Genomic DNA, 25,401 nt, shown 5'->3' with positions numbered 1-25,401 from the left:
TTTTTGAACACCCCACAAATCCCAATAAATGCTTATTGATTGACTTTTGAAGTCCCAGCTCTAAGAATCTACTATGCTAGACATTCTAGGGTTTCTTTCGGATATATTTCTTATCCTTTTTTTCCTTCAGTTAATCCCTTCTTTTCTCCTCCTTCCACTCTCAGATTGCGAATAGAGACGCCTTAGCCTCTGCTTTGGCAATTCCCCAAAGCGCAGACAAATTTCTCAAATCGGGAAGACCTTCCCCTGAGTCCCGGAACAATTCCGCCGCGGTCCCACAAAAAAGTCTCTTCTTCTGCCAGCCTGGGAATAGATAAATTCCCACCTCCTCCGCACAGGCGCACACAAACTTCTCTTCAGCTTCAGCTTCAGCCCAGCTGACCCTAGCGCCTGCGCACAGAGAGTTGAGTGAGGTAGTTTGGCCCCTATCAGGTGACGTACATCCTTGGAAAGTGGAATTGTGGGAGATCATGGCGGCGGCCTTGGTCGCCCGGAGTCCCAGAGTCCTGACAATGTCACGTAAGTATCACCCTCGGTTGAAGCCGGGCTTCCAGGCTGTGGTGCTTTGACCCGCGTGCCTTCCGCTCTGCGCTTGAGGCATAGTCCCAGAACCGAGCCTCGCCGTGTTTGGGCCGCCCTTCCCTCCTCGGACTGCCTTGACCCACTTCTTCCTCTCTGCAGGCGGCCCGATTCTGGTCCTGAGGCCGTGGGAGAGAACGGGAGGAGAGGACGGATCGGGAGGGGAAGAAAAAGGAGTGGAGAGTGACTGACCTTGCCTTTCCTTTGCTCCCCAATCCGTTATCTCTAAGTTGTATACGAAGTCCGGCACTTAAGGCCATTCCTGGTCTGCCCCACTTTACTTCATGCCCTTTATCTTCACTCCATTGGCATTCTAGATCTACAGCCGTCCTTCCCACAGAAATAGAACCATCAGCTCCAGTCCCCTCTTTTAACAGATGAGGAAACTGAGGCCCAGAGTGAAATGACTTGCCCAAGGTCATTCAGGTAGGAAACAGTAAAGCCAGGGATTGAGTCCAGTTCTTCTGACTCTTATCTCCTTCGTGCTGTTTCTTCACAATTCTCTAGTGATGTTGAGTTTCTAGAGCTGGATATTTTTCTTCCCACAGGTACTTTACCAGCTCTCTATGATTAGTAATGTTAGAAAGAGCAATTGAGAGGGTATTAGCTTAGAAGTTTTCCCTCCCTCTAAATGAGCCTTCCCAAATTTTCTTAGGCACTTTGTCTCGATCTTACCTTTGCTCCAATCATTCTCTACCATACATTCTAATTTGTTTTTTGCTTTTTTTTTCTTAAACCCTTGCCTTCAGTCTTAGAATTTAACTTAAGCCACTTAGAATCAATAGTGATTTTCTGTTACAAGAGAAGATCAGTAAGAGCTAGGCAAAGGGGATTAAATGCCTTAACTTAAATTTGAATCCAATACCTCCCATCTCTAGACTTCCCTCTCAATCCATTGAACCACCCAGCTGCACGCATTCTACTTATTGTGCAGATTCCATCCTCTGTAGATCGTGTTTCTTCAAGGCAGGAAGAGCCCTTTTAATTTCTGTATTCCCAGAGATTTGAACACAGAACGGGAAAGAAGGTAAGATCAGCTTGACTTGGATTCCTCCCCAAATTCTTGAACATGCTATTTAAGGGATAGTTTTTGAGCATTTAGAAATGAGAGCCTTGATCACTAAAAATCAGTGTGGGTTTCACCAAGAACTTAGTTGTGCCAGATTTACCTCATTTCCCTTTATTGGCAGTTAGAGTAAGTAATTCTATAGGTGGTTCCTCAACATTATTCTTAATTGTTCATTTTCCCATATCCCTGTATCTAACCACTTCCTAAATCTTGTGTTTCTACCTTCACATCATCTGACCTCTGACATCTGACACCATTTCCACCTTGATTCAGGCCACTATCATCTCTCACCTTGATTATTACAAAGATCCTCTAATTGATTGTTTTTCCTATTTCAGTTCATCTTCCACACTGCTATCAAACTAATTTTTTATTAAGCAGACATCTGGCCACACATTATTCCCCTCTCCCTGTTTCCCAAACGTAACATTCCATCCCAGTCAAAATGTTTTGATACTATTCCTGGAATGCATACCTACCTCGTCTCCATTTTGTAGAACCCTTCTCCCTTCAAAATCCAAGGTTTTACTTCATGAACCCTTTCCTGATTCTCTGATTGCTAACAACTTTGTTTTACTAAGCTTTTTGTTTACTTTCTATTAACTATTTTGTATTTATGTTCTTTTTATATATATTCTACAGACCTTTGAAAGCCTCTTCAGAAAAGAGATTTTTCATGGTATCCCCAGCTGTTAGCACAATGCCTGGCTCAAACATAATAAGTGCTTAGTAAATACTTGTTGATTGATTTCCTTAGCTGCCATTCTTCTCTATATTGTTATTTTGTTTTTATTTGTATTTATCCTCTTTATTCAGTCTATACTTCAATAAAGGCAAGCTCCATTTACACAGGACTTGTTTCATCCTCTGTCTTTGTTCCATAGTTCCTTAGAACAAATTTAGCTCCTTGCTTTAAGGCAGGTGGAGCAGTAGTTGGAGTGCTGAGCCTGGATTCCTGAAGACCTAAGGTCAAATCCAACTCGGAAACTTTCTAGATTTGTGACCCTGGGCAAGTCACTTTGGCCACTTTGCTTCAGTTTCCTCAGCTGTAAAATGAGGATAATAATAGCACCTGGCAGAGAGTAAGCATTATATAAATGTTAGCTATTATTATTCCTTAGCACAGTACTTGGCACATATTATACACTCAGTAAATGCTTGTTGATTTAAAAGTTAAGAGACTAGAGATGGGGTGCTGTATGTGAGGAACACCAAGAAACCAATTTGACTGGCCTGTAGAGTGTCAGAAAGGTATAGTAGAGAATAATTATAACTAATCTGAAGAGTTAGGTTGTGATTCTCTTTAAATGTTAAACAAGGGAGTTTCTGGTTTATCCTAGAGGCAGCAGGAAAGTGTTCTATTGTTGTTTATTGAGTAGGGAAATTACATGGTCAGACCTATACAAATTTAGGAAGATCATTTGGCAGCTATTTGGAGGACAGTTTAGAGAGGGGAGAGACTTGAAGCAAAGAGACCAGTTAGGACATAATCAAGTAGTCCAGTCAAGAGGTCATAAGCATCAACAACTAATGTACTGGCTGATGAGTAGAGGAGTATTCAGATGTGAGAGATGTTGAGATAGAAAGGATAAGATTTGGCAACTCTGCAGGTGAAGGTGACAAGAGTGTTAGAGGACTATTCAGGACACAAACCTGGTGATTGAAAAGATGATGTTACCCTTTATATAACACGAGTCAAAAAATGTTCAGTCAGCATTGGTAAACTAGATATGTATATCTGGGGACTCTGCATAAAGTTTATTATTAAATCCCAGCTGATGAAGCCTCCAAGTATCAGAAATGAAAGAAAAGAGAGCCAAGGATAGAGTTTTGGTGTATGTGCACAGTTAGGATACAAGAATGATATACCAGCAATAGAAGGACCAATAAGGCAGTGTTGTCCTATCCTGGAGAAAAAACGCTGGTCAACAGTGGCACATATTGCAGCAAGGTCATAAAGAATTTGACATTTTAGAGATCATTGGTAACTTTGGAAAAAGCAGTTTTAGTTGAGTGGTAAGGTCAAAACGTTTGATTGCCACATGAGAGGAGATAAAATGAAGGTAAGGAATAGTTAGATTTTTCTAGGAGTTTGGCTTGAATTGATGTGAGCTGATGAAATCACCAAATTAAATAATATATGTAGAGAAGAGAAAATGACCTAGAAGAGAACCCTCGGGACACTCACGTTTAATGGGTATAACCTAAGATGAAGATCTAGCACAGGAGACTGAGAGAAAATGGTTAGAGTGGTAGGAGGAGGACCAGGAGAGAGTAATGTCCCAAAAATCTAGAGTGATCAACAATGTCAGAGGCTGAAGAAAGATCAAGAAGGATGAGGTCTGTGAAAATATGGAAAAAAAAGTTAATAAGGCAGTGATAAGTGGGAGGAAGAATAGAGAATCATGCCCTTCTATGGCAAAAATGGAGTGGAGGAGAATGTTATTGGAGGTTGAGTAGTTGTTTACTTACCACATTGGTGACCCATCAACATAAAGACAGAGTTTTGGAGACAAAGCTATTTAGAACATTGGGAAACTGACTGAATATGGTAGATGGAAACAACAGAGATAAGGAACAAGCATGGGAGTGGGATTTCATTGTTGTCTTTAATGAGTTCAGTCTTTTTAACAAAACTGCACTTTCCTAAAGCGGAGGCCATGTCTAATAGCTCTTGGTATTGGGTGCCCAGCTTGTACTTTACTGTTAGTAACAAGTTCATTGTGTATTGGAAGCTTCGGGGAGGGGTGAAGTGGGGGGAATATTTGTTTATATGTTCTTTCCTATGTTAACTTCTGGCTTATTTTTGTATATTCTCGTGTCATGTTTAAGGATCTGGCATAACTGCTGTAGCCACATCTCTTTTTCTGGCCCAGTCTCACCGCCACCTTCATCATGCTGTTATACCTCATGGGAAAGGTGGACGCTCCTCAGTCAGTGGGATTGTGGCTACTGTATTTGGAGCAACAGGATTCTTGGGTCGTTATGTCGTCAATCACCTTGGTAAGTTAGTCTGAGCTCATAGTCTCTAAGATGTTCATCTGTCATTTAATGGTATTACCTGATGTAAAATTCTGAACTCTGTCCATATTGCCTTTGCTACAGAAATGTTAAATATTACTTCTGTGTTGCATTTAGAGAATTATGGAGTTCATTCATTCATTCATTCTTTTTTTTTTTTTTTAACCCTTACCTTCCATCTTAGAGTCAATACTGTGTATTGGCTCCAAGGCAGAATAGTGATAAGGGTAGGCAATGGGGGGGTCAAGTGACTTGCCCAGGGTCACACAGCTGGGGAGTATCTGAGGTCACATTTGAACCTAGGACCAGTCTCTAGGCCTGGCTCTCAATCCACTGAGCTACCCAGCTGACCCCTGAGTTCATTATTTCTTAACAGTAAGGGATGGTAGATAAAAAAAAAAAAAATGGACAATGAAGGAAAATTATGGAATGTTTTTCTTTACAGTCTTTGATATGCCAAGAGTATTTATTGAAAAAGTGTTCTTAATATAGGTATGGTAGTGGAACTTCATTGTTTGTCTATCTAACTAGCCTCTTGCTTCTAGGTAAAGGGTATCACATTTTCAATTTGGGAATTTGAAACCAGGGGCTGGTGAGCATCCTAAGTGAAGGATAGAAAGGTGATAAAGTATACAAAATAGAAAATAGGTTTGAAGTCAGGTTGGATTGAACCAGTTCCCACTCTCTCTGGGAGAGTCAACGTGGTTGCAGGAAATCTGAGATGAGAAAGTTTTTAATAGCTATTTCCCAGTTTACTCTTCCCAGTAGACCCCAAAGATTTACCTGCTTATGCTCAGAGCTATGTAGATTGATACTTTGCTCTTCATTTCAGTCCATCTCTTCTGCCTTTTTAGGACGCATGGGATCACAGGTTATTGTTCCCTATCGGTGTGAACCTTACGATTTCACATATCTTCGACCTATGGGTGACCTTGGCCAGATTATTTTTCTGGTAAGAACATAATAAATATCACAAACATGAGGTATTCCAAAGGCTAAGTGAAAAAACAGGGCAGTGCTTCCCCCACCAAGATCAGAGGGCAAAGGCAACCTCTAAACAAAGGGAAGAAGCTCACTCAGTTTCTAGGCTAACTTTTTCTTCTTTCTTTTTTTTTAATGGCACAGTCATTTCTTGACATACCTTATTCCCCATTAACCCTGCCTTATAATGAAGAAATGCAGCTTAGCCAGAGAGACTGATAGGTTGCCTGAAGTGGTTATGCAACATTCTCTCCTTTGACCTTCTACCTCTACTAAGAAAAGGGAAATATATTTCACCATTTATTTTTAAGGACCGAAATTGGTTAATTAACTTGTGTTCAGCCATTTTTTAATGTGGTTTTAGTTAACGTTACAGAGGCCATGGTGTATATTATTCTCTTGGTTCTCCTTTCTTTGCCCTATATCAGTTCCTACAAGTTTTTCAATGCTTCTGAATTCTTTGTTTTTGTCATTTCTTTTTGGTGTAATATTTCATTATACTCATAAGTCATGACTTGTTAGATTATTCACAGTTGATGGTTTCCACATCCACTTTGATTCCTGTTTTTTTGTTGCCATAGTGGCTGCTGCTGCAGATATATGCCTTTTCCTACCTATTCCTCTTGGGAAATACTGATTTTATCTGCATGTAAGAGGAGTTTAGAGAAATAAAATAAAACCCTTTGACCTGAGTCTTCTAGAGCATTAGGATTCGTTAATTGTCTGGTGTGTTTTACCCTATGATTATATGATAAAGACCCCAGGAAACCATGCTCATCATATTAAATAAGCCTTCTAAAATGCCATTTTTTTATGCATATGCAGTAATAAGCAGCTGAACAGATTTCAAAGTGTAGTAATGCTATTTTGTATATGACTGTGTGCATTGGTCTTTGATCTGATCTGATGCTGCTATTAACAGGAATGGAATGCCAAGGACAAAAGTTCTATCCAGAGGGCACTGGAGCACAGTAATGTTGTCATCAATCTCATAGGACGAGACTGGGAAACTAGGTAAGTGCTTTGGATTTAGGGTCAGCTCCTTTTTCCCCCTAGGTTTCCTTAATCAACACATAATAGGGTTGGGGTTGTCTTGTCAGTATATATTTTGAGTACTGGTCTTCTACCTGACACCATGCTGAACTGGTAAGAGAAACAAAAGAATTTTAAGATATCTAAGATGTGGTTGTAGTTATAGGGATAAAACATAAGACAATTTCCAAACAGCACTTATTACAGTATAATATGTATTTTGTTAAACAGGTTGTTAACAATACGTTAAATGCAAAATTGCATGGGAAGGAATAAGATTGTAAACACTAATCTTTCCTTAATCCTTTTTTTTTCCTACTACTAATTATTGTAGCAGTTGTATATAGACTTCTTTGTTCTTAGAGGCCTTATGGCCTTTTATGGACCGAGAGTAATGTCAGCTATCTATATCTTCAGGCTGTTGTAAAGGATAACACTTTTGTTTTTGAATATGTGAGAAACTCAGATTTACAATAACAGTATCATAGATAATATGATGTTCTGACATGCTTTGAGGCTTCAAGATTTCCTGGGAAACTGCCCTAGCCATATTGTTCTGCAATCCCCTTTCCTTCAGTTACCAGAGGAAGCAGCATATTTTGGTAGCAACAATTAAAAAAATTTTTCAGAGAAAGAGGCCATTCTCTTCTCTGAATGACCAGAACTTTACCTTTGGGTATTTGTGATTTGGTTTTTGCTTCATTTTTTAGCCAAAGACACTCTAGGTCCTAGAAAAGAAAGTCCTTTGTCCTAAGTCTCATAGAGCCTTAAGAGCCCAGTGTATCTTACCCTATGATTACATTATAAAGACTCAATGTATCAGGGAAACTTGGGGGCATGGTGTTATAGTTAGCTCTTGAATAATTAGGCAGTCATGGAAAATCCAAAAATTATCTTTATTTGGCTTTAGAACATATTTGTCAATTTGATATTTGAATGTGAAAATTCTAGGAGTTCACATCAAACAAATAATAGAGGTTTACTGCAAAGACCTGTTCATTTTTCCCATCTTGGCCACTAAATCACTTTCCTGTAACCCCTTTCATGCTGGGGAAATAGTGTTCTTTCTCAGAATATTTAGGACCAAGAGGAAGGTTTCAGAATTCAAGATTATGGAGATGGAATAATCTTGAGAGTCAATGGTGAGTTCCATAGTGCGGCTGAAGTTGATTGGAGATAGAAGCTAGATTTGTCAGATTGGTTATCAGCACATTTGGATTTATTGAAGAGGATGAAAAGAAAAATGTTCTTCCTCCTGCTTGACAGCCACTTTGTCTATTAAAAGCTATAAACATTGCTGTGAAAATCAAAGTCTTAGATAGACATAAGTTGGTTTTTATGATAATAATAATAATATTTTATATTTTTGTTTTTGTTCCATGAGCTTTTTAAAAAAATAATAACTCGTATCCTTTGTAATCTTTTATTTTTGCATTGAAAGACATTCTGAGGAGTCCAACTCACACAAAGATTAAGAACAACGACTTAAAATTTTTATAAAGTGCTTTTCCCTCAACAACCCCATGAAATAGAAAGTGTAGATATGATTATACCTATTTCACAGATAGAGAAACTGAGACTCAAATGGCTTACTCATATAACTGGTAAAGCCAAAACAAGACATGAAGCATAGGTTTCTGACTCTTAAGTCCAGCACTATTTTTACTATGCCATGATATCATAGTTCTTGACTTCTTACCGACATCTTTTTTTCCTTCCTTCAGAAATTTCGACTTTACAGATGTCTTTGCAGACATTCCTGAGTCAATAGCCCAGGTGGCCAAAGAAGCTGGAGTAGAAACATTTATTCATGTTTCTCATCTCAATGCTGATATCAAAAGCACTTCTAAATACCTGAGAAATAAGGTCAGTCAGAATGAACTGGGAAGTGAGTCATAGGGCTAGTGTCTTTCTTTTAAAGCATGATGGGAAAGGAAGAGCTTCCTGTTGGTCAGATCCCATCAACCATCTCAAACCCCCACTGAGATTCTTTATATTTCTTAATTCTGGTCTGACTACTATGTCCTATGAAGTCACCTATATAAATAGCTTTGTTAACTATATGCTTTTCTATGGAAAATGTACTTAGAATGCCAAAATCTCTGGACTGGCTAATTTTCTTGTATTTCTATTTTATTGTCCAAATGGACTCTTTATATCTTCAAGTAGGCTCCAGTATCTTTTTGATCTCCTATCCAGAATAAAGAAATGCTTCTCTTTCTTGGCTCTATTTATATAATATAGTAGTGTTTCTGTGGCTTTGGGCCACATTTCAGGTACTGATAATGAGAAAATATTCTTGGAATTAAAATGTAGGACTAGAACTTGGAACATTCAAGAAAGAGGCTAGTATCTCTTCCCATGACACCTAAGCCTTTTTGCTTTCAGATGCCATTCTTGTTCTGGCAGAATTTTAGTGGACCCAACCTGATTAAAACCAAGATAGACCTAAAGCTTGTTCATTCGTGTTTAGAGTATTCACAGAAAATCCAGTGTAACCATGAAATATTGCTGGTACCAAAGACCAGAAAGTGATTGAATTTTTCCTGGATTGATTGATATTTATGTTTTCTCTGCCCTGGTCTTTTCCATGTCGGACTGTTCTGGGAATCAGTGGTATTTGTTCTGTTGGCCCACTCCTCTTTTGCTGTTCTTAGTATGTATTCTAAGTTTCTTGTTGCTAGAACCCTTTCATTTTCTTAACTCGCCAGCACTTTGACCTCCTAAAGATGTTGAAGTTGAAGGTTTCTAATTTTCCTGTGACAGTTATGTGTTAGTACATTACTCAGAGGGAATTTTGGCCTAGCCTACCAGCTAAAAAAGAGTAGAAGCTTTACTCATTTTTTATACAGTGTTTGTTTTTATTTCTTTTTTGGACAGGCTGTTGGAGAGAAAGCAGTGAGAGAGGCTTTTCCTGAAGCCATTATCCTGAAGCCCTCTGACATTTTTGGAAGAGAGGATAGATTACTCAATTATTTCGCAAGTATGCATTTCATCTTTTTTAAAAATGAATTTTAAAAATTGATGCCTTTTCATTTTACACCACATTCATTTGTGAATACGACCTTCTCCTCTACCTACTTTGTCTTATAGCAAATATTTTAAAAGAAAAAAAGCAGTTCAGCAAAATCAACTATTACATCAAAATTATTTGACATTACATATAAAATTCTATACTCATGTTTCTCCCCTTTCATAAGTATGTATTTCACATCAATAGTAAGAGAATGGCATCTAGATTTCCTGGCTAAGATTAGGACAAGGTCTTAGGGACAAATAAATATTCCATAATGTCAGATGCATGTGGAAAGGGATGTTTTCTAATTAGAAACTCTTTATGGGGGATCATGATGTGAGACTCAACTATATCATCTAAGAAATTATTAGAGGGATATGTAAGTGTTTAACAAGGAAGAAGAGTGATTTATAGTAGGAGACCTTAGTTTCTTCTTGAAAGGTAATATTAAGAAGGGATTAAACTTACTCTGTATAGCTTCAAAGGCCAGAACTAAGATAGAAAGGTAAAAGGTAAAGGGAAATATATTTGACTTAACTATAAAGAATAATTTTCTAATAGAGTTAGCCAAAAATATGACCTGCTTTCTGAGGTAACATGTTCCTTTTCACTAGAAGTGTTTAAGAAAAGCTACCAATCACTTGTCAGTGACTCTGGAGAAGATATTCCTAGAGCAAATAAAAGGGTTTTGACTAAATTATATCTAAGGGCCCTTCCAATTGTAAAATTGTATAAAGTAGAATTTTATGTTTCAGAGGTAAATTTATATAGGTTTAGTGTGTTCTGGGCATGTCTTCATAGGAGGGTTGGCTTGAGATAGACTTTCTGCAATGAAGAGCAAGATGGGCCTGTGGATACTGTCTAAGTGGAGGTAAGCTGTGGACTGAATGAGCTGTAGAATGGAAGAGAAGGGGTTAAATCTAACCTTACACTTTGTTCTGCCTCACCTCTTTTTCTCATTTGTGCCATCCAGATTCTCCTTTTTCTAATTCTGGGGCAGAGTGAGAAGGAAGGGGCAGCATATTGGAGTGGGGTATCGGGGTGAGGGAACCAAAGGAGTCATAGGAGAGTAGAGTACTTATGGCTACTCATCAAAAGAGGCAATTTCCAGGGTTATAAATCTTAAGTGAGAGACAGACCGACAGACAGACACACACACACACACACACACACGCACACACACACTGGAGATTTCCTATATAATGGTATATTTCCTTGTTTAATAATAATTTCTGGGGAATAGTAATGTTAAGTTATTGCTGTAGAGCTGACAATTAATTGTCTATGTTTGGGCAGGATCATATAAATATTTTCAAGGGCTGAGGTATATTTTATGCTGACTCACAAGACTGTTTTAGCTATCATACTTAAGTCACAAGAGAAAATTAGTCGTAGCAGTTGTGAGAATACTTTAAGCAGTTGTTCTTAACCTGGGCTCCATGAACTTTATTTTTTATTTTTTTATTCCACATTTTATAAAACAAGCATTTCCACATACAAAGAGAAAGAAGGTACCCAAAAGAAATCACAAATCTATATATTTAGCTTACTTTTCTTCATATTTACATAATAAATCCCATTCACAAGTGTCCCAGCCCTCCCCACATCACAGAAGATATTGTCAGGGAGTACTACATGTACATATAAATTAAGTCTTTTGCGTTTCAATTTTCTGTTCACTTTTTAGAGGTAATATTCAGCTTATTCATCTAGCATTAATTCTGTGGCTGTGTATAATGTTCTCCTGGTTATTAACTTTTTAAAAGTATTTTGATAACACTTTCAGTATAATTGATTCCCTTTGTATTTTATTCTATACATTTAAAAATGTTATTCTGATAAAGGGGTTTATAGGTGTTATGAATCTGCTAACGGGGTTGTGACACTAAAAAAGTAGGTTAAAAACCCCTGCTCTAGAGAATGAATTATTTGTTGCATTTCTAGTGTTACTGAGTCATTCAACTTGAATGACTGGGGAAGGGTGAAGGAAAGTGGCCTCAGACTTTCTGGCTTTAGTTTCTGATTCTAATTTCTACTATTCCCCTGCTAGTGTGACTTTCTTGCATAGAGATAGTATGAAAATTTATGAGTTTCTTCTTTTCTTAGTGGCTCTGGATGCTCCTAAGAAAGATGTGGACCAATTATTTTGGGAAAATTTGCATTGGAGCATGTAGAACATAAGATATAGAGATAGATCTCTTTCTGAATCTTCATCTTGGGAAGCCTTTTTTGCCTCCTTAAGTTTGCCATCTGAAAAAGCTATCTTTTGCCCAACCCACAAGGAAGTCTTCAGAATAAGTTGAGAGAATTTTTTTTTCTTCAGAGAGAAAACTATATGCAGTTCTCTTAGTATCTTCAGTAGGATTGGTCACACAACTGTACATGTATAGATGTTGTGCAGTCATTCACACTTTCTTATAATTGTCTCTGTTCTTTTCTGCTAGACAACCGTTGGTTTGGTGGTGTTCCTCTCATTTCGATGGGGAGAAATACAGTGAAACAACCAGTATATGTAGGTATTCTTTTTGGAAAGAGGAAGGAATTTCCCTCTGCAAACCTTTATTAGTTCAATTAACACCTAATTTTTATAATACAGGGCCACAAGAGAAAATATAATATAATGGATAGGATGAACCTCAAAGTCAGAAAGATTTGGGTTTGGTTTCTGCTTCTGAAATATACTGGCCGTATGACTCTATGCAAGTCACTCAACCTCTCAGTTCAATCAAGTGGCTAAGACTATAAGGTGCAAAGCAGTTGTCATTGTTTTGGCTGAGGATGTTTCCTCACTGAGGGAGCTGTGTACCAGTGAAATCATAGGCTCATTCGAAACAGAACTCTGATAGCCAGTATCCTGAAGCCCTCTGACATTTTTCGAAGAGAGGATAGATTACTCAATTATTTTGCAAGTATGCATTCCATCTTTTTAAATTTTGATTTTACACTACATTCAAATGCAAAGATATGATCCTAATCTCATATGGTGAGGGTCACCCCAAGGACAATGGAGAGGTGCATAATAGGCCCATGGTAGCCTATGGTATATTACCAACTGAGACTTGTATTACAGAAGTGACATATTGGATATCATCAGAGATGTGTGTGACCAGAAAGGAATGAACCAGCAGTCATAGGGCAGGAATGAGGGATAATTAGGAGACAAATTGTCTGCTCCATTGTAACTTATACAATGTCAAGAGAACCAGAGAAAAGCTTCCAGCATGTTGGTAATCCCTCCAGAGGATTTCCAGGAAGATATAGATAAGAGCTGCCAAGGATGATACAATTTGGGGTAGGAGTTACCAGATTTATTGAGATGAGCGATTCATCTAAATATGAGATACTCACCTTAGTGAGCTTACAGTCTAAGATGAACATAAATTGAGATCAGAATGGAAAGGATGACAATGCAGAAAGGTTCCAGTTTAAACTGTACTTAATGTATGACAAAATGGTGGCTATCAGTTTTTTGGTTTCACTCTAACCCCTTGACTCACTTCATCATTCTTCATTCACCTTTGGTTGGGGGTTTTGGCCAGAAACTTTAAAATGGTGCTGAGGAGACTTGTCTTTTCAATATGCTTTACAGAGTATGTTTCATTTTTCAATCTAATAAAGTAGAAATAAATATTAGATCTACATCTAGGCCCAGTGACCGCAAATTCAGTGCTCTTCCCACAAAACCACATACCTATTATGAGGAGAAGTGAGGTGTTATTTGTGAAATGTTCTTATTAAAGAAGCTTTCTGAAAATAGGCAGTGTCATTATTTTAATCATTTCAGATTGTTGGTGATCTTTATAATTGGGTTGTTTTAACATGAATCTTTTTTTCATAGGTAGTGGATGTATCCAAAGCCATTGTCAATGCTATTAAGGATCCAGATGCCCGAGGGAAGACCTATGCCATCACTGGGTAGGTAATTCTGAATTGAAATTTTTAAATTCTGCTGGACAAAATGTATAGTGAAATCTCATCTCTTGAAAACAGTGCCCCTCGTCTATCTGGTGTTATTAGCCTTTTATTTCTGTTGTTCTTTCTTTCCAGGGAACTAATTTGGGGATCCTCACTTTCATACTTCTTAGGTCATTAATGGGTTCAATATAATGATTATAGGTTATGCCTTTGGGATACCTCAGCGTATGCCCAATGGGACAGGATAAATACTGTAAACTAGAAGACACCCTGGAGTCTACCTCCTTATTTTACAGAAACTGAGGCCAGACAACTTCAGTAACCTGCTCAGGTTACACAGGCATCAAATGGCAGTGCTAAGACTCACACCCAGGGCCTCTGACTCCTAATCCATGATGCATTTCATCGCCCCCATGCTCATATCTCAAAAAGTATCAAGATTTCCAAGAAAATAATTTTTAGTGGATTGGTGGTTATAAAAAATATATATATTTTCTGCATTAAAAAAGGTAATAGAAAACTGAAGTCTCAGTGAGGTTAAGTGATTATCTGAAGTTAGGCAGTCAAGATTTTTATTACTTGATTCTTGAATTATTGACCACTCAATGTTTAGTTTAGTCTCTCTGCATCGTGTTAACTTCCAAAGGAATTGGAGACTATACAGTTCCCCAACCTTACGCCAAACCTGTGGGAATAGGGAGGAAGACCAGAGACAGGGAGAGGGGGGAAAGAGAGACTCTTTAGTTTCACCTGAGATGCCAGTGAGGTAAACTGGATTAATCAGTTTTCCAGGGGTGTATCAGTAACAAAGAGAGCTAGTTCAGTGTCTTTAGCAGGAAACTGTGTAAATAAAGACATTTTGGTAAAATCCCAAATTCCATACCCAAGGGGTTAAAGTTAAGAACCTAGTAATGCTAAATGCTTTTCCTAAGGGCTAAATTTTAGGGAATGAACACTGGAGAAAACAAACAGTTGCCTGTGGTGTTCTATCAATACTTCTTCAGACTTTACTGAGTGTCACTGTCATAGTACTCCCCAGATCAGATGGCATAGTGTGACAGAACAGCATTTGGACTTGCTGAACCATCATGGTCTTCAGACTTGGCTTTTGTTAGTTAAGTGAGGAGTTCATCCTTTTTAAATACAAAAAGGTTATATGTTTTTCTCAATGTGTACCAGCTGTATCAAAGTTTATGTTCAGCTACTTTTAGATCCCAAGCTCTAGCTCATCACTGGGATTGATAATGTTATGAAATATCTAAAAGAACAAAACTCAACTGCCTTTCTGTGAAGAACTATAAACTTTAAGATATCGGGGTCTAGAAAGCATAGAATTTTATAACTGAAAAAGACTTTAGGGATCTTTTAATTTATCCCTCTCTTTTTACAAATGAGAAAACTCAGACCCAGTCAAGTTAGGTAACTTATCCAAGGTCCACAGTTAGAATTCAGTCAGTCTCAGACATTTATTATACTAAGTGCCGAAAAGAGAAAGCAGGACAAAAGTAGTTCCTGACCCTGAGGAGTTCCCATTCTATTGGGAAAGAAAACATATAAATAACTAAGTCCATATAAGATACTTAGTACATGGAAGGTCACCTCAGAAGGGAAGACACTAGCCACCTAGAGGGCCAGGAAAGTCTTCTTGCATAAAGTAGAATTTGAAGTGAGCCTTAAAGGAATTAACCTTGACTTCTCTGCTCCTCCTGAATATTCTCTGTGAAGATGACTCCCCAAATTCTCCTTTCCCTCCTCCCCCTACCTCTTTCTCTGTCTCTCCCCCTCTCTCCCTCCCCTTGCTCCACATATACAATCAGTTTCCAGTCTCTCAGGTTGAACTTCTCACTAATCACATAGCTGCTACCTTGCTTAGTCCTCAGTCATCCTTTGCCTACTCTAAGGCTCCCATACTCTCTTCAGCTCATAGTATCTCACTAATTTTTTCACAGTTCTCCGAGGCCAGAATAGTTGTTTGTTAGACTTAGGTTGAAAATGCAGATATACCTCGGCCCTGCTGGGGCTTGCTATAGCATACAATTTTGAACTCTTGGGTATACTTTGAAGAAGGACTTTTAATCAATTTCCTTATCTCCAGTGTGCCCTCTCGCTGCCAAAGCGATTCTCTTTCATTGAAGACATGATTACGCCAGCCCTCCCACTCCATAAATTTCATTGGCTCCTTCTTGTCTCTAGGATCAAAGACAAACACCTCTGCTTGGTTTTGAAAGCTCTTTACATCGTGGCCCCAATTTCTCACTCCAGCCCTGTGATGCCTCATCTTCCCTCTCTCACTCTAGGGCCAGGCAGATTGACTTTCTGTTCCTCACACATGATATTCCTTCTCCTTGCTCTGTGCCTTTTCATTAACACCCCTGCCCCACAGAATCCTTCTCTTGCAAGCCAAGCATTACCTGCTCCTTGAAGTTTTTACAATTCCTCCCAATTGTTAATGTCTTATATTTCCCCACCTTTTATTTAGTTTGTTCAGTAAGTACTTATATATGTACTGATAACACATGATCTCCATGCAAGTAGGGATTGTCTTCTTCTTCTTCTTCTTCTTCTTTTTTTTTTTTTTTTTTTTGTCTTTGTATCTTTGTATCCCCACCTAGAACAATGCCTGGCACATATTAATGAATAAGTACTTGTTAACTGTGTGGACCAGCCAAACTAAAGAGAGGGTGTCTCAAGTTACAAATTTTCCCACTACAACTAGACAGTAGAAGACAGTCTCCTGATAGGATAATAACTCACATTTAAAGAGTTGAATTATTATAAGAATGATTGCATGACACATACATTCTCTACTTCATGGTTCTGCCATTTCACTGATATGGGTACTCCCTCCATTGATGTAGATTGCAACCCCTCTCTGCTTTTGAAGGCAGTCTTGCTGAGTTTCTGAAGCTGAGTCATAATCTTGTGGTCAGACTTCTAGAAATAAGCTTCATTGCACTTAGCTAGGATGGACTTTGTACAGTGGGACAGGCATACATACTGTATGTCACTTACTGAGTTTATATTAGAAACTTTTCCAGCTTGAGCTTCACTTACATTAATTTTGAGAACCCATGACCACCTCCACAGCATGATGTTAACAACCTAATAGGATTTTAAAACACTTCTGTTAAGTTGTGTAAATTTGAAGGAACCTACTAAGTTTTTGTTTCTTTTTGTCTTTGCTAATCATCTCTCCCATTCTGGATCATGTCAGATATTCATAGAGCTCTTACTTAATTAAATTCTAACTCCCCTGTCATGAAATCTCTGTAGTTAAAAAAAAGCATCAAAGAAAAGTGTGGTAAGAAGAGCAATTCCGGAGTAAATGTAAATGTTTTTGTCTTTGTAGGCCGAATCGGTACCTCTTATATGATTTCGTGCAGTATATCTTTGCTGTGGCTCACAGACCATACCTTCCATATAGCATACCACGTTTTGCCTATCAGTAAGTATAACATTTCTTGGAATCCTTTTCTGGAAAGAAACTCATGCAAGTATTTGCCATCTCTTAGAATGGTATTGGCATAGTCACAGTTAATTTTGTATTTCTGCAACTTTGCCCAATTGCTCTAAGTAAAAGGATTTTAGGATTATCAGAAAAAAAGAAACTGAGGTAGTGTAGAAATGGAGAACAATGTGCATATTAAAATTTAACCCATCATATGAGTTGAACAGCTAAAATTGCAAACCCTTAGAGTCTTAACTTTTGGGAGAGCCAGTGATTTTGAGTTATGGAATAGTTTCTCTTTTCACATCGGGTATAATGAGACTTCCAGCTATTTCATATATCCTTTAAGCAGGGGGAAGTTGGTCCCTTCTTTATAAGACAAATGCTTGGGTGTGCCAAAACTTAACCTATTATTTTCAAAAGGAAGAGATTCAGGAAATAAGTGAATTATGTGAAAAGAAAATAAAGCAAATCCTTGACAGTAATCTTGGCGACTTTTTGATTTTCAAGTTCTCACTTCTAAGATATGGCATTGAGTTAATGGATCAGGGACCCATGATGTTTCAACCTAGGCTTCATGATTGCCATATCTTCACCTCTGCTCAAGGGTTCAGTCTTCAGATATGAAGGTTTATAACTTTCATTTAATTATTTTTGTTAGGCCTTTGTGAATGATTTCAACCCAAACTCGAAACAAAATTTTTGATGAAGGTAGAACCAAACGAAATAGAAATATCTCCCCAAATATTCATAATCAGAGAGTTTGAAAGCCTAATAAATTGCCCTTTTCAATTCTAGGACTCTCTAAAGCTGGAATCATAGGATCATAGAGTTAGAGCTGGAAGGGATATTAGAAGCCATCGAGTCCAACTCCCTCATTTTACAGATGAGAGAACCAAGGCACAGAGGAGTTAAGTGACTTGCCCAGGTTCACACAGCTTGTAAGTGTCAAGAGACAGGATTTGAACCTAAATCTTCCTGACCCAAAGTCCAGGGCTTTCTCTGCAACTTCGTATAGAGCACTCTGTCCCCTGAAGAATATTACAGAAACACTCTTGTAAGGACTTCTTGCTTGTCCTGGCCAAGAAAGAATTCTTTCTTATTTTCCCACGTTCCCGTACATCAACTAAAACTGATTTAAGGACATCTAAGAAAAAAACCTTAATTCACATTGAATTGCCAGCACAGTGCCTGGTGCTTAATAAAAGCTTGTTGAATTAATAAATTAATCTAGGGGGAAACTTCAGGTTACGTCAGTGACAGGCTTGTTAATATTCAACAAAAAGTATAGCTCTTTCCTGTCCTGGTTAGCTTATACTTAGTTTTTATATCTTTCTTTTAAATTATATGTTGGCTTAAGGCCATCGGAATAAGTCATATATATTCACATTTGTGGAACACCTAAAAACTTCAAATTTCCAGGACTTAAATTTGAAGAGATCCATTTGTGCCTTCTGTTTGAATACTTGGTGTAATTTATTTTAAAGGCTTTACACAATTTGTGAGTGAAGGGGGTGGTCATGGGGATCAGAAGTCAGTGTACCTGGGACAGCATCAATCAGTAAGTAAACAAGCATTTACTGAATGTCTGCTGTGTGCCTGACAATATACTAGGCACTGAGGTACAAATGGAACATTCCCTACCCTCAAGCAGCTTCTACTTGGGTGTTACAACATTTGTCATGTGGTGGTAAAGGGAGCTTTGGTCTAGGCTAATATTGATTTGGTTATAATAATAACCAAATAAGGGAGTACCCTTAGTAAGAGGTAGGAAGGGAAAGTGGTAGGTATACATGGGGCAGCCAGGCACTTGGCAAGGTGTCTGGGCTCTAGTGAATGACTGGATGGAATGAAGCATGGTCTGGGCTGTCTAGATAGAGTTGGAGTTAGGAAGAGATTCACTTGGCTGCCAGTCCAGGGCAGTACTGCTCCAGAAAGAATCCCAAAGTGGAATTCTTTGTTCTCTCTGAGTTTACACTTGTGAAAGGGATACTGAGAGAGAACAAAGAATTCCCTTTTACAGGCAGAATCAGAAAGGACCTCAGGGGCCAGTTAGTACAACTCCCCTCGTTGTATTAAGTCCCAAAGCTTAAATAGCCTGGGTAAATAAGTGGTAGACGTGAGATCAAAGGTGGGGTAAAGAACTTTTTTTTTTGCGCAAGTGAAAAAAAATTTTAAAGCATTTGTAAAGTCGAAGAGTTAGCAACCTTTCAGCATGATTCTTTCCAGCTAGCTATAATTATTTTGCACAGAGATACAGAACATTCATATACCTTGTGTTTATTTCCAGATTGGTGGCAAAAATCTTTGAGATGAGTCCCTTTGAACCTTGGACCACAAGGGACAAAATAGAGCGAGTAAGTATGCATTTACAGGAATCCTCTGTACTTTGTAGGAGAGAGACTGTGAAAATCATTGACTTATACTCTTCTTACTTTATTCTGATCTTGGCTTAGCTGCTGATGTGTGAGCAGAGATAGATTCTGTAGCTTACCTTGTCACAATTTCAGGCATTCCATACCTAGTGGAAGGAAAGTATCGTCAGTTACCATCACTACATTCCTGCTGTGCTTTCTACTGCTGCAAAGGATTCCTGAAACCCAGAATCACAATATTTCTTCTTTGTTAGGGCGTCCTAGCCTTTTTGTGTCATGGACTTCTTCTCAGAATAATGTTTTAGAATGCATAAAATAAAATAGAATTGACAAAGAAACCAATTACATTGAAATACTTTAATAAAAGTAATAAAAGAAAAAAACTTGACAGACACTAGTTTCAGAATCTCTGCTCTACTGTAGCCCTGAGTGAGTATCCTGCCTCTGCTTGAACCCTTAGAGCAGTGATGGGCAAATTATGGCCGATGGGCCAGATGCAGCCCCCTGAAATGTTCTGTCTGCCCCAGCAACATTATTCCTATTCTGACGAATACAATGAGTAGGATACAATACAATGAAACTTCGAAAGAGTTGTCTTGGAAACAGACTGACAGATGAGCATTTCCTTTCCTTTGGCCCCTCTTTAAAAAGTTTGCCCATTGCTGCCTTAGAGTAATGGGGTACTGCCATGAGGTTAGGTAGTATTGTCACTTCTTAACTGAGGTAAGCCATTCATTAACAACTCTAAGAATTTTTTCCTTATATTGAAGGTAATAGTCTGTTTCATTATAACTTTACCATATAAGGATTTAAATCTAAGCTCTTTTATACATGGCAGTCCTTCAGTATTTGAAGACAGATGTGATGTCCCATCAGATCTTTTCCTCTTCATACTATTCATCTGTAGTTCCTTTGGTTGTACTTCATATGACCCACTTTCAAATCCCCACTCCATCCTGGTCACTCTTTCCTGGACATAAATATTTCTCCCAGGACTGAATACAGCATTATTAAAGTGATCTCACCAGTTCTAATAAGACTGGGGCCATGACCTCCCTCATTCTGAACACTTTTTATTAATGCAGAAATAGAAAGCATCCTTCCCCAAGAGGAGCTATTAACTTATATGATATTGTTAAGAAACCAGACTGTTCTTAGAATTGTTTTAAAAGCCAACAAGAGGATGAACTTCGGTATTGTTATGGGACATATATAAATGGTCAAGTGGGCATTCTTCCCGTTTGGTCAGCCATAGACCCCATGACCATTTGAGATTTCTTCTCCTACCCCTGTTTAGTTTCTCCACTTAAATGTTTAGGTAGAATCATAGATTTAGATATGAAATGGACATTAGAGACTGAGGACAGCCCCCTCTTTTTACAGAAATAGCTGAGCCCAAAAGATATTAAGTGACTTGCTCAGGGTCTCCCAGCTGTTAAGTGCCTGAGGTAGGATTTGAATCTAGATCTAGTAGAAATAATGCTGCTATTGGAGTGAAAGTATTAGAGTTCACATTCCATCTTTGACATTTACTAGTTGTGTGAACTTGACTAAATCACCAGGTAGGCAATCTTTGGACCTTTGTTTCTTCAACTACAAAATGAGGAAGTTGGAAACAGTTTCTGAGATCTCTTAGGAAATTAAGTCTATTTTGTGATCCTGATTCATTCCCCCATCTAACTAGGATGACATCTAAAGCATCACAGACTCTCCTTGGTCAGAAGGGACCTCAGAGTTCATAGTTTATTTAGTTAAATCGTACCTGAAAAGAAATTACCTCAATACCCCAGATGTGTTTATCTAGCTTTCATATAAAAAGATCTCCAGAATTGGGGAACTACCTCCTGAGATAGCTCTTTTTACTTTGGGACAGCTCTGATAGGAAAGTTTTCCTTATAAAGGGTCCAGATTTACCTTTCTAGAACTTCTTATTGCTCCTCATTCTGCCCTTTGGGACCTAGTGGAGCTAATATCTCTTTTTTCTATATGATATCCTTTCAGATACATGAAGATTATTAGCATGTTCTCCTTAAGGCTTTTCTTCAGGCCACAGTAACAAGTTCAAGTATGCTTAGCATAAGAAAGATCAACAGAAAAATGCTTAAGAGGATAAAATCCACATAAAATTCTGGCAACCTATCATTTAGGAGTTGAGTAGAGAGGCCTTGCCTGATGAAGAGGCACAACTACTGGGGACAAACATGGGCAATTTGATGATGTTGGTTGTTTTCATGGATCTTTTGTTTTCTTATATATTCAAAGATTCACATCAGTGACAAGAATTTGCCTCATCTGCCTGGCTTAGAAGACCTTGGTGTTGAGCCCACTCCCTTAGAACTCAAAGCCATTGAAGTTCTTCGACGTCATCGCACTTACCGATGGTTGTCTGCTGAACCAGATGAAACAAAGCCAGCCAAAACAGTCAGCTTCTAATGTTCCCCAGGCAGTCTTGTGTTTTCCATTTGTTCATGTGTAACTTGCCCAACAACTGATTATCTTCAGAGAATTCTGTGCCCAATGGATCAGATTTCTCAATTAAAGCTTATAAGATTAATTTTAGAAGCATCTGCATCTTCATTCATGACTTATAGAACATTTATAGAATTTTGAGAAAAAACCTAGTCCCCCTATTTTTGTACTACTACAAAATCACTTCAGGCAGATCAAAATATACCCCTCTTTGTAAAGATTGCTCTGAAAGATTTCATAGTCACTCCAGGTGGTATAGCAGGTAGAGTGCTGTACTTGAGATAGGAAGATCTGAAGTCATATCTTACTAGTGGTGTGACCTTGGACAAGACACTTAACCTATATTTGCCTCAGTTTTCCTCATCTGTAAAATAGAGATAATAGCACCTGTTTGCCCAGCACATTGTAAACACTATATAAATGTTAGCTAGTAGTAGTGGTAGTGGTGGTAGTGGTAGTGGTAGTGGTAGTGGTAGTGGTGGTGGTAGTAGTAGTAGTAGTAGTAGTAGTAGTAGTAGTAGTAGTAGTAGTAGTAGTAGTAGTAGTAGTAGTAGTAGTAGTGTAGTAGTCAATATTTCTCCCTGTGTTCATTTCATAGTTCAAACACTAGTTATGTCCTAAGTGAATTTGTAGAACTAAAGTGGGGAGGGGAGGGGAGGGCAGCTGGGTAGCTCAGTGGATTGAGAGTCAGGCCGAGAGACAGGGAGGTCCTAGGTTCAAATCCGGCCTCAGACACTTCCCAGCTGTGTGGCCCTGGGCAAGTCACTTGACCCCCATTGCCCACCCTTACCACTCTTCCACCTAGGAGCCAATACACAGAAGTTAAGGGTTTAAAAAAAAGGAAAAAAAAGAACTAAAGTTGGCAAGCCTCATTGCAGTTTAATTTTTCTCCAATGAAAACACCGTTGTTCTAAAATATAGTTCAGTGTGAGCAAATTGCATCATTTCATTGCTCAGTGCTATAGTGTTCTATAGAGAAAGGTGCCTCAGATGCCTAAAGTCTATCCTCTCCTTGCAGGGTGTACCTTTTCTTTTTTTTTTCTTTTTTAAATGTAATTTTTCTTTTAAAAATATTTTTCCATGGTTACATGATTCATGTTCTCTCCCTCCCCTCTTCCCTCCCCCCTAGAGCTGACAAGTAATTTCACTGGGTTATACATATCACTCAAAACCTATTTCCATATTATTTATTTTTGTAATAGAGTAATCTTTAAAAACCAAAACCCTAAAACATAGACCCATGTAAACAAGTGATAAATCATGTTTTCTTCTACATTTCTTCTCCCACAGTTCTTTCTCTCAGTGTGGGTAGCATTCTTTCTCATAAGTCCCTCAGGGTTGTCCTGGATCATTGCATTGCTATTAGCAGCAAAGTCTTATTATATTTGATTATCCCACAATATTGCTGTTACAATGTTCTCCTGGTCCTGCTCATTTCACTCCACATCAGTTTATGGAGGTCTTCCCAGTTTTTATAGAAATCTTCCAGTTCATCATTCCGTATAGCACAATAGTATTCCATCACCATCATATACCACAATTTGTTCAGCCTTTCCCCAATTGAAGGACATCCCCTCATTTTCCAATTTTTTGCCACAGATTACCTTTTCACTGAACATGCCCTGATGAGTTCTTTCCTTGCTCTCTTATCAGAACATATAGAGGAAGAGTTCCAGTTTCACAAACCTTTATTTTTATACTTCATTTCTTATCATAAACAACAATGGACACACATTAGAATGGCTCTTTTAAAAACAACAGAATCTTTTGACTATCACCTTGCACATCCATATTCTGACAACCATTTAAGCAGTAATTTATTATAAAACAAGTAACCTAGTATACAATTTCCTTAATTAGGCTGCCATTCAACCCCATAGTCACTGTCATCCCTAAAACTGTTTTTCAAAAATTGCTCTTGATAGTGGATGTTTGTATCTAGCATTAGCCAGGGCTAACTTGAACATGGGCCTAGGTTCAGTATAGGCAGAAGAGTTAAAGAGTTTCAGAACTGTCTGAAATAGCCACATGGTAAAGAAAATCCTTTGTGTTCCCGAGCCAGAGGGCAAACAAGATTCTAAAGATCCAACTGTAGTTCCATTGTTGATCCAGTTCTCTTCTGGCTTCTTTCCCACACCATTTCCCCTGTTATGGAAGTAACATCTACCCCTACAGACAGCTAGTATTTCTTTAAAAGCTCTTGAAACATCCTTGATTCTTAACTGGCCTGTAGACTTAAGACTTGACCTCCTGGCACAGCTTCCTAGTCATCTGAGGGCAAAAGCCAGCATGATCCACCATGGTCACTGAAGAATCAGAGTAGTGACACCGAACTGAATCCATGCTGTGTTCTCTCTGAATATCCTTTTTATATTATTACTTCTGAGGAAATAATACTGAGTATTCTGACTGAGGCAGTTAGGAAGCTGGAGGCCTGGAGTCAGGAAGACCCAAGTTTAAATCCAGCAAGGCTAGGCAATTGGGGTAAATCACTTGCCCAGGGGCACATAGCTAGATAGTGGCTAAGGTCAGATTTGAACTTGGGCCCTAGCACTTTTATCTACCTAGGTGCCCCTATTCTAGCATTTTTGCTAAGAAAACCCTTTTTTGGAGTCACAAAGAATAAGACCTCCACAGCAAACTTCCTTTTGTTATCCATTAAGTATCCTGTCTTTCTCCACCTGAGTCTAAGTCAGGCTTAGCCCAGAACATTTGATTTTAATCTGCAGGTTTGGATTACAATGACATCAGAATTTGACAATCAGACATTGTGGCTAATCTGGCTGCAGTGGGAAAAGGCCAGTTCAGAAGACCAGGAAGCCTTTTACCACCTGATTCCTGTGCATCTATGCTAATCCTTCTATTCCTTGAGGGGAAATTGCACTCTAGGGGTTTAAAAAGGAAACTGCACATTTAGCAAGCATGAGTGTGTTCAGGATCTGTAAGAATCACACTTTGAAAATGATTTTCCCCCTTTATTCTGATTTTTCTGCAATTACCAAACATCAGTTAATATGAAAATTTAGGTATTCAGAGAAGAACACAAAAAAATGAAGACTTGATTATGACTGTTTTCAAATGCCTCATTCCAATGAAGTCCCAATTCCAATTCCCATCTCCCTCAAATCTCTAATTACATATATATTCATGTGTGTGTGTGTGTGTGTGTGTGTGTGTGTGTGTGTGTGTGTATCTTGGTGTAGATTTCTGGATTACATTCTATAGTTATTTCAAATGAAAAAGTTCCATTTCTTCCTACTGGATTTTGTATTATACAGAAAGGTTTATTAATAGTTTATGTGGGTTTGTAACCTACTCTTTGATGAAGTTATTGTTTAGTAGAATCTTTAGGATACTTTCAATAGGACTCCATATTTTTACATAGTAAGCACTATGACAAAATGTTAGCTATTATTATGAAGAAATGCCCTTCCCTTCCCTTCCCTTCCCTTCCCTTCCCTCCCCTCTCCTTCCCTCCCCTTCCCTCCCCTCCCCT

The 25,401-nt window shown here is 38.3% G+C and overlaps 1 protein-coding gene across 1 annotated transcript; it reads left to right on the top strand.

The window, feature by feature from the left end:
- Positions 1-442: 442 nt before the first annotated feature.
- NDUFA9 (NADH:ubiquinone oxidoreductase subunit A9) lies at positions 443-21,990 on the top strand. The gene is made up of 11 exons (XM_044677266.1): positions 443-519; positions 4,481-4,651; positions 5,524-5,621; positions 6,573-6,664; positions 8,407-8,548; positions 9,563-9,665; positions 12,143-12,210; positions 13,537-13,613; positions 16,963-17,058; positions 19,352-19,418; positions 21,699-21,990. The coding sequence occupies exons 1-11, from the start codon at positions 471-473 to the stop codon at positions 21,867-21,869; spliced, it is 1,134 nt and encodes a 377-aa protein (XP_044533201.1). The 5' UTR covers positions 443-470; the 3' UTR covers positions 21,870-21,990.
- The last annotated feature ends 3,411 nt before the right edge of the window (positions 21,991-25,401 follow it).

The sequence above is a fragment of the Gracilinanus agilis genome, chromosome 5, assembly GCF_016433145.1.
Source record: "Gracilinanus agilis isolate LMUSP501 chromosome 5, AgileGrace, whole genome shotgun sequence".
Lineage (NCBI taxonomy): Eukaryota > Metazoa > Chordata > Mammalia > Didelphimorphia > Didelphidae > Gracilinanus > Gracilinanus agilis.
The sequence above is the reverse complement of the archived record's forward strand: the minus strand, read 5'-3'. Positions and strand labels throughout refer to the sequence as shown.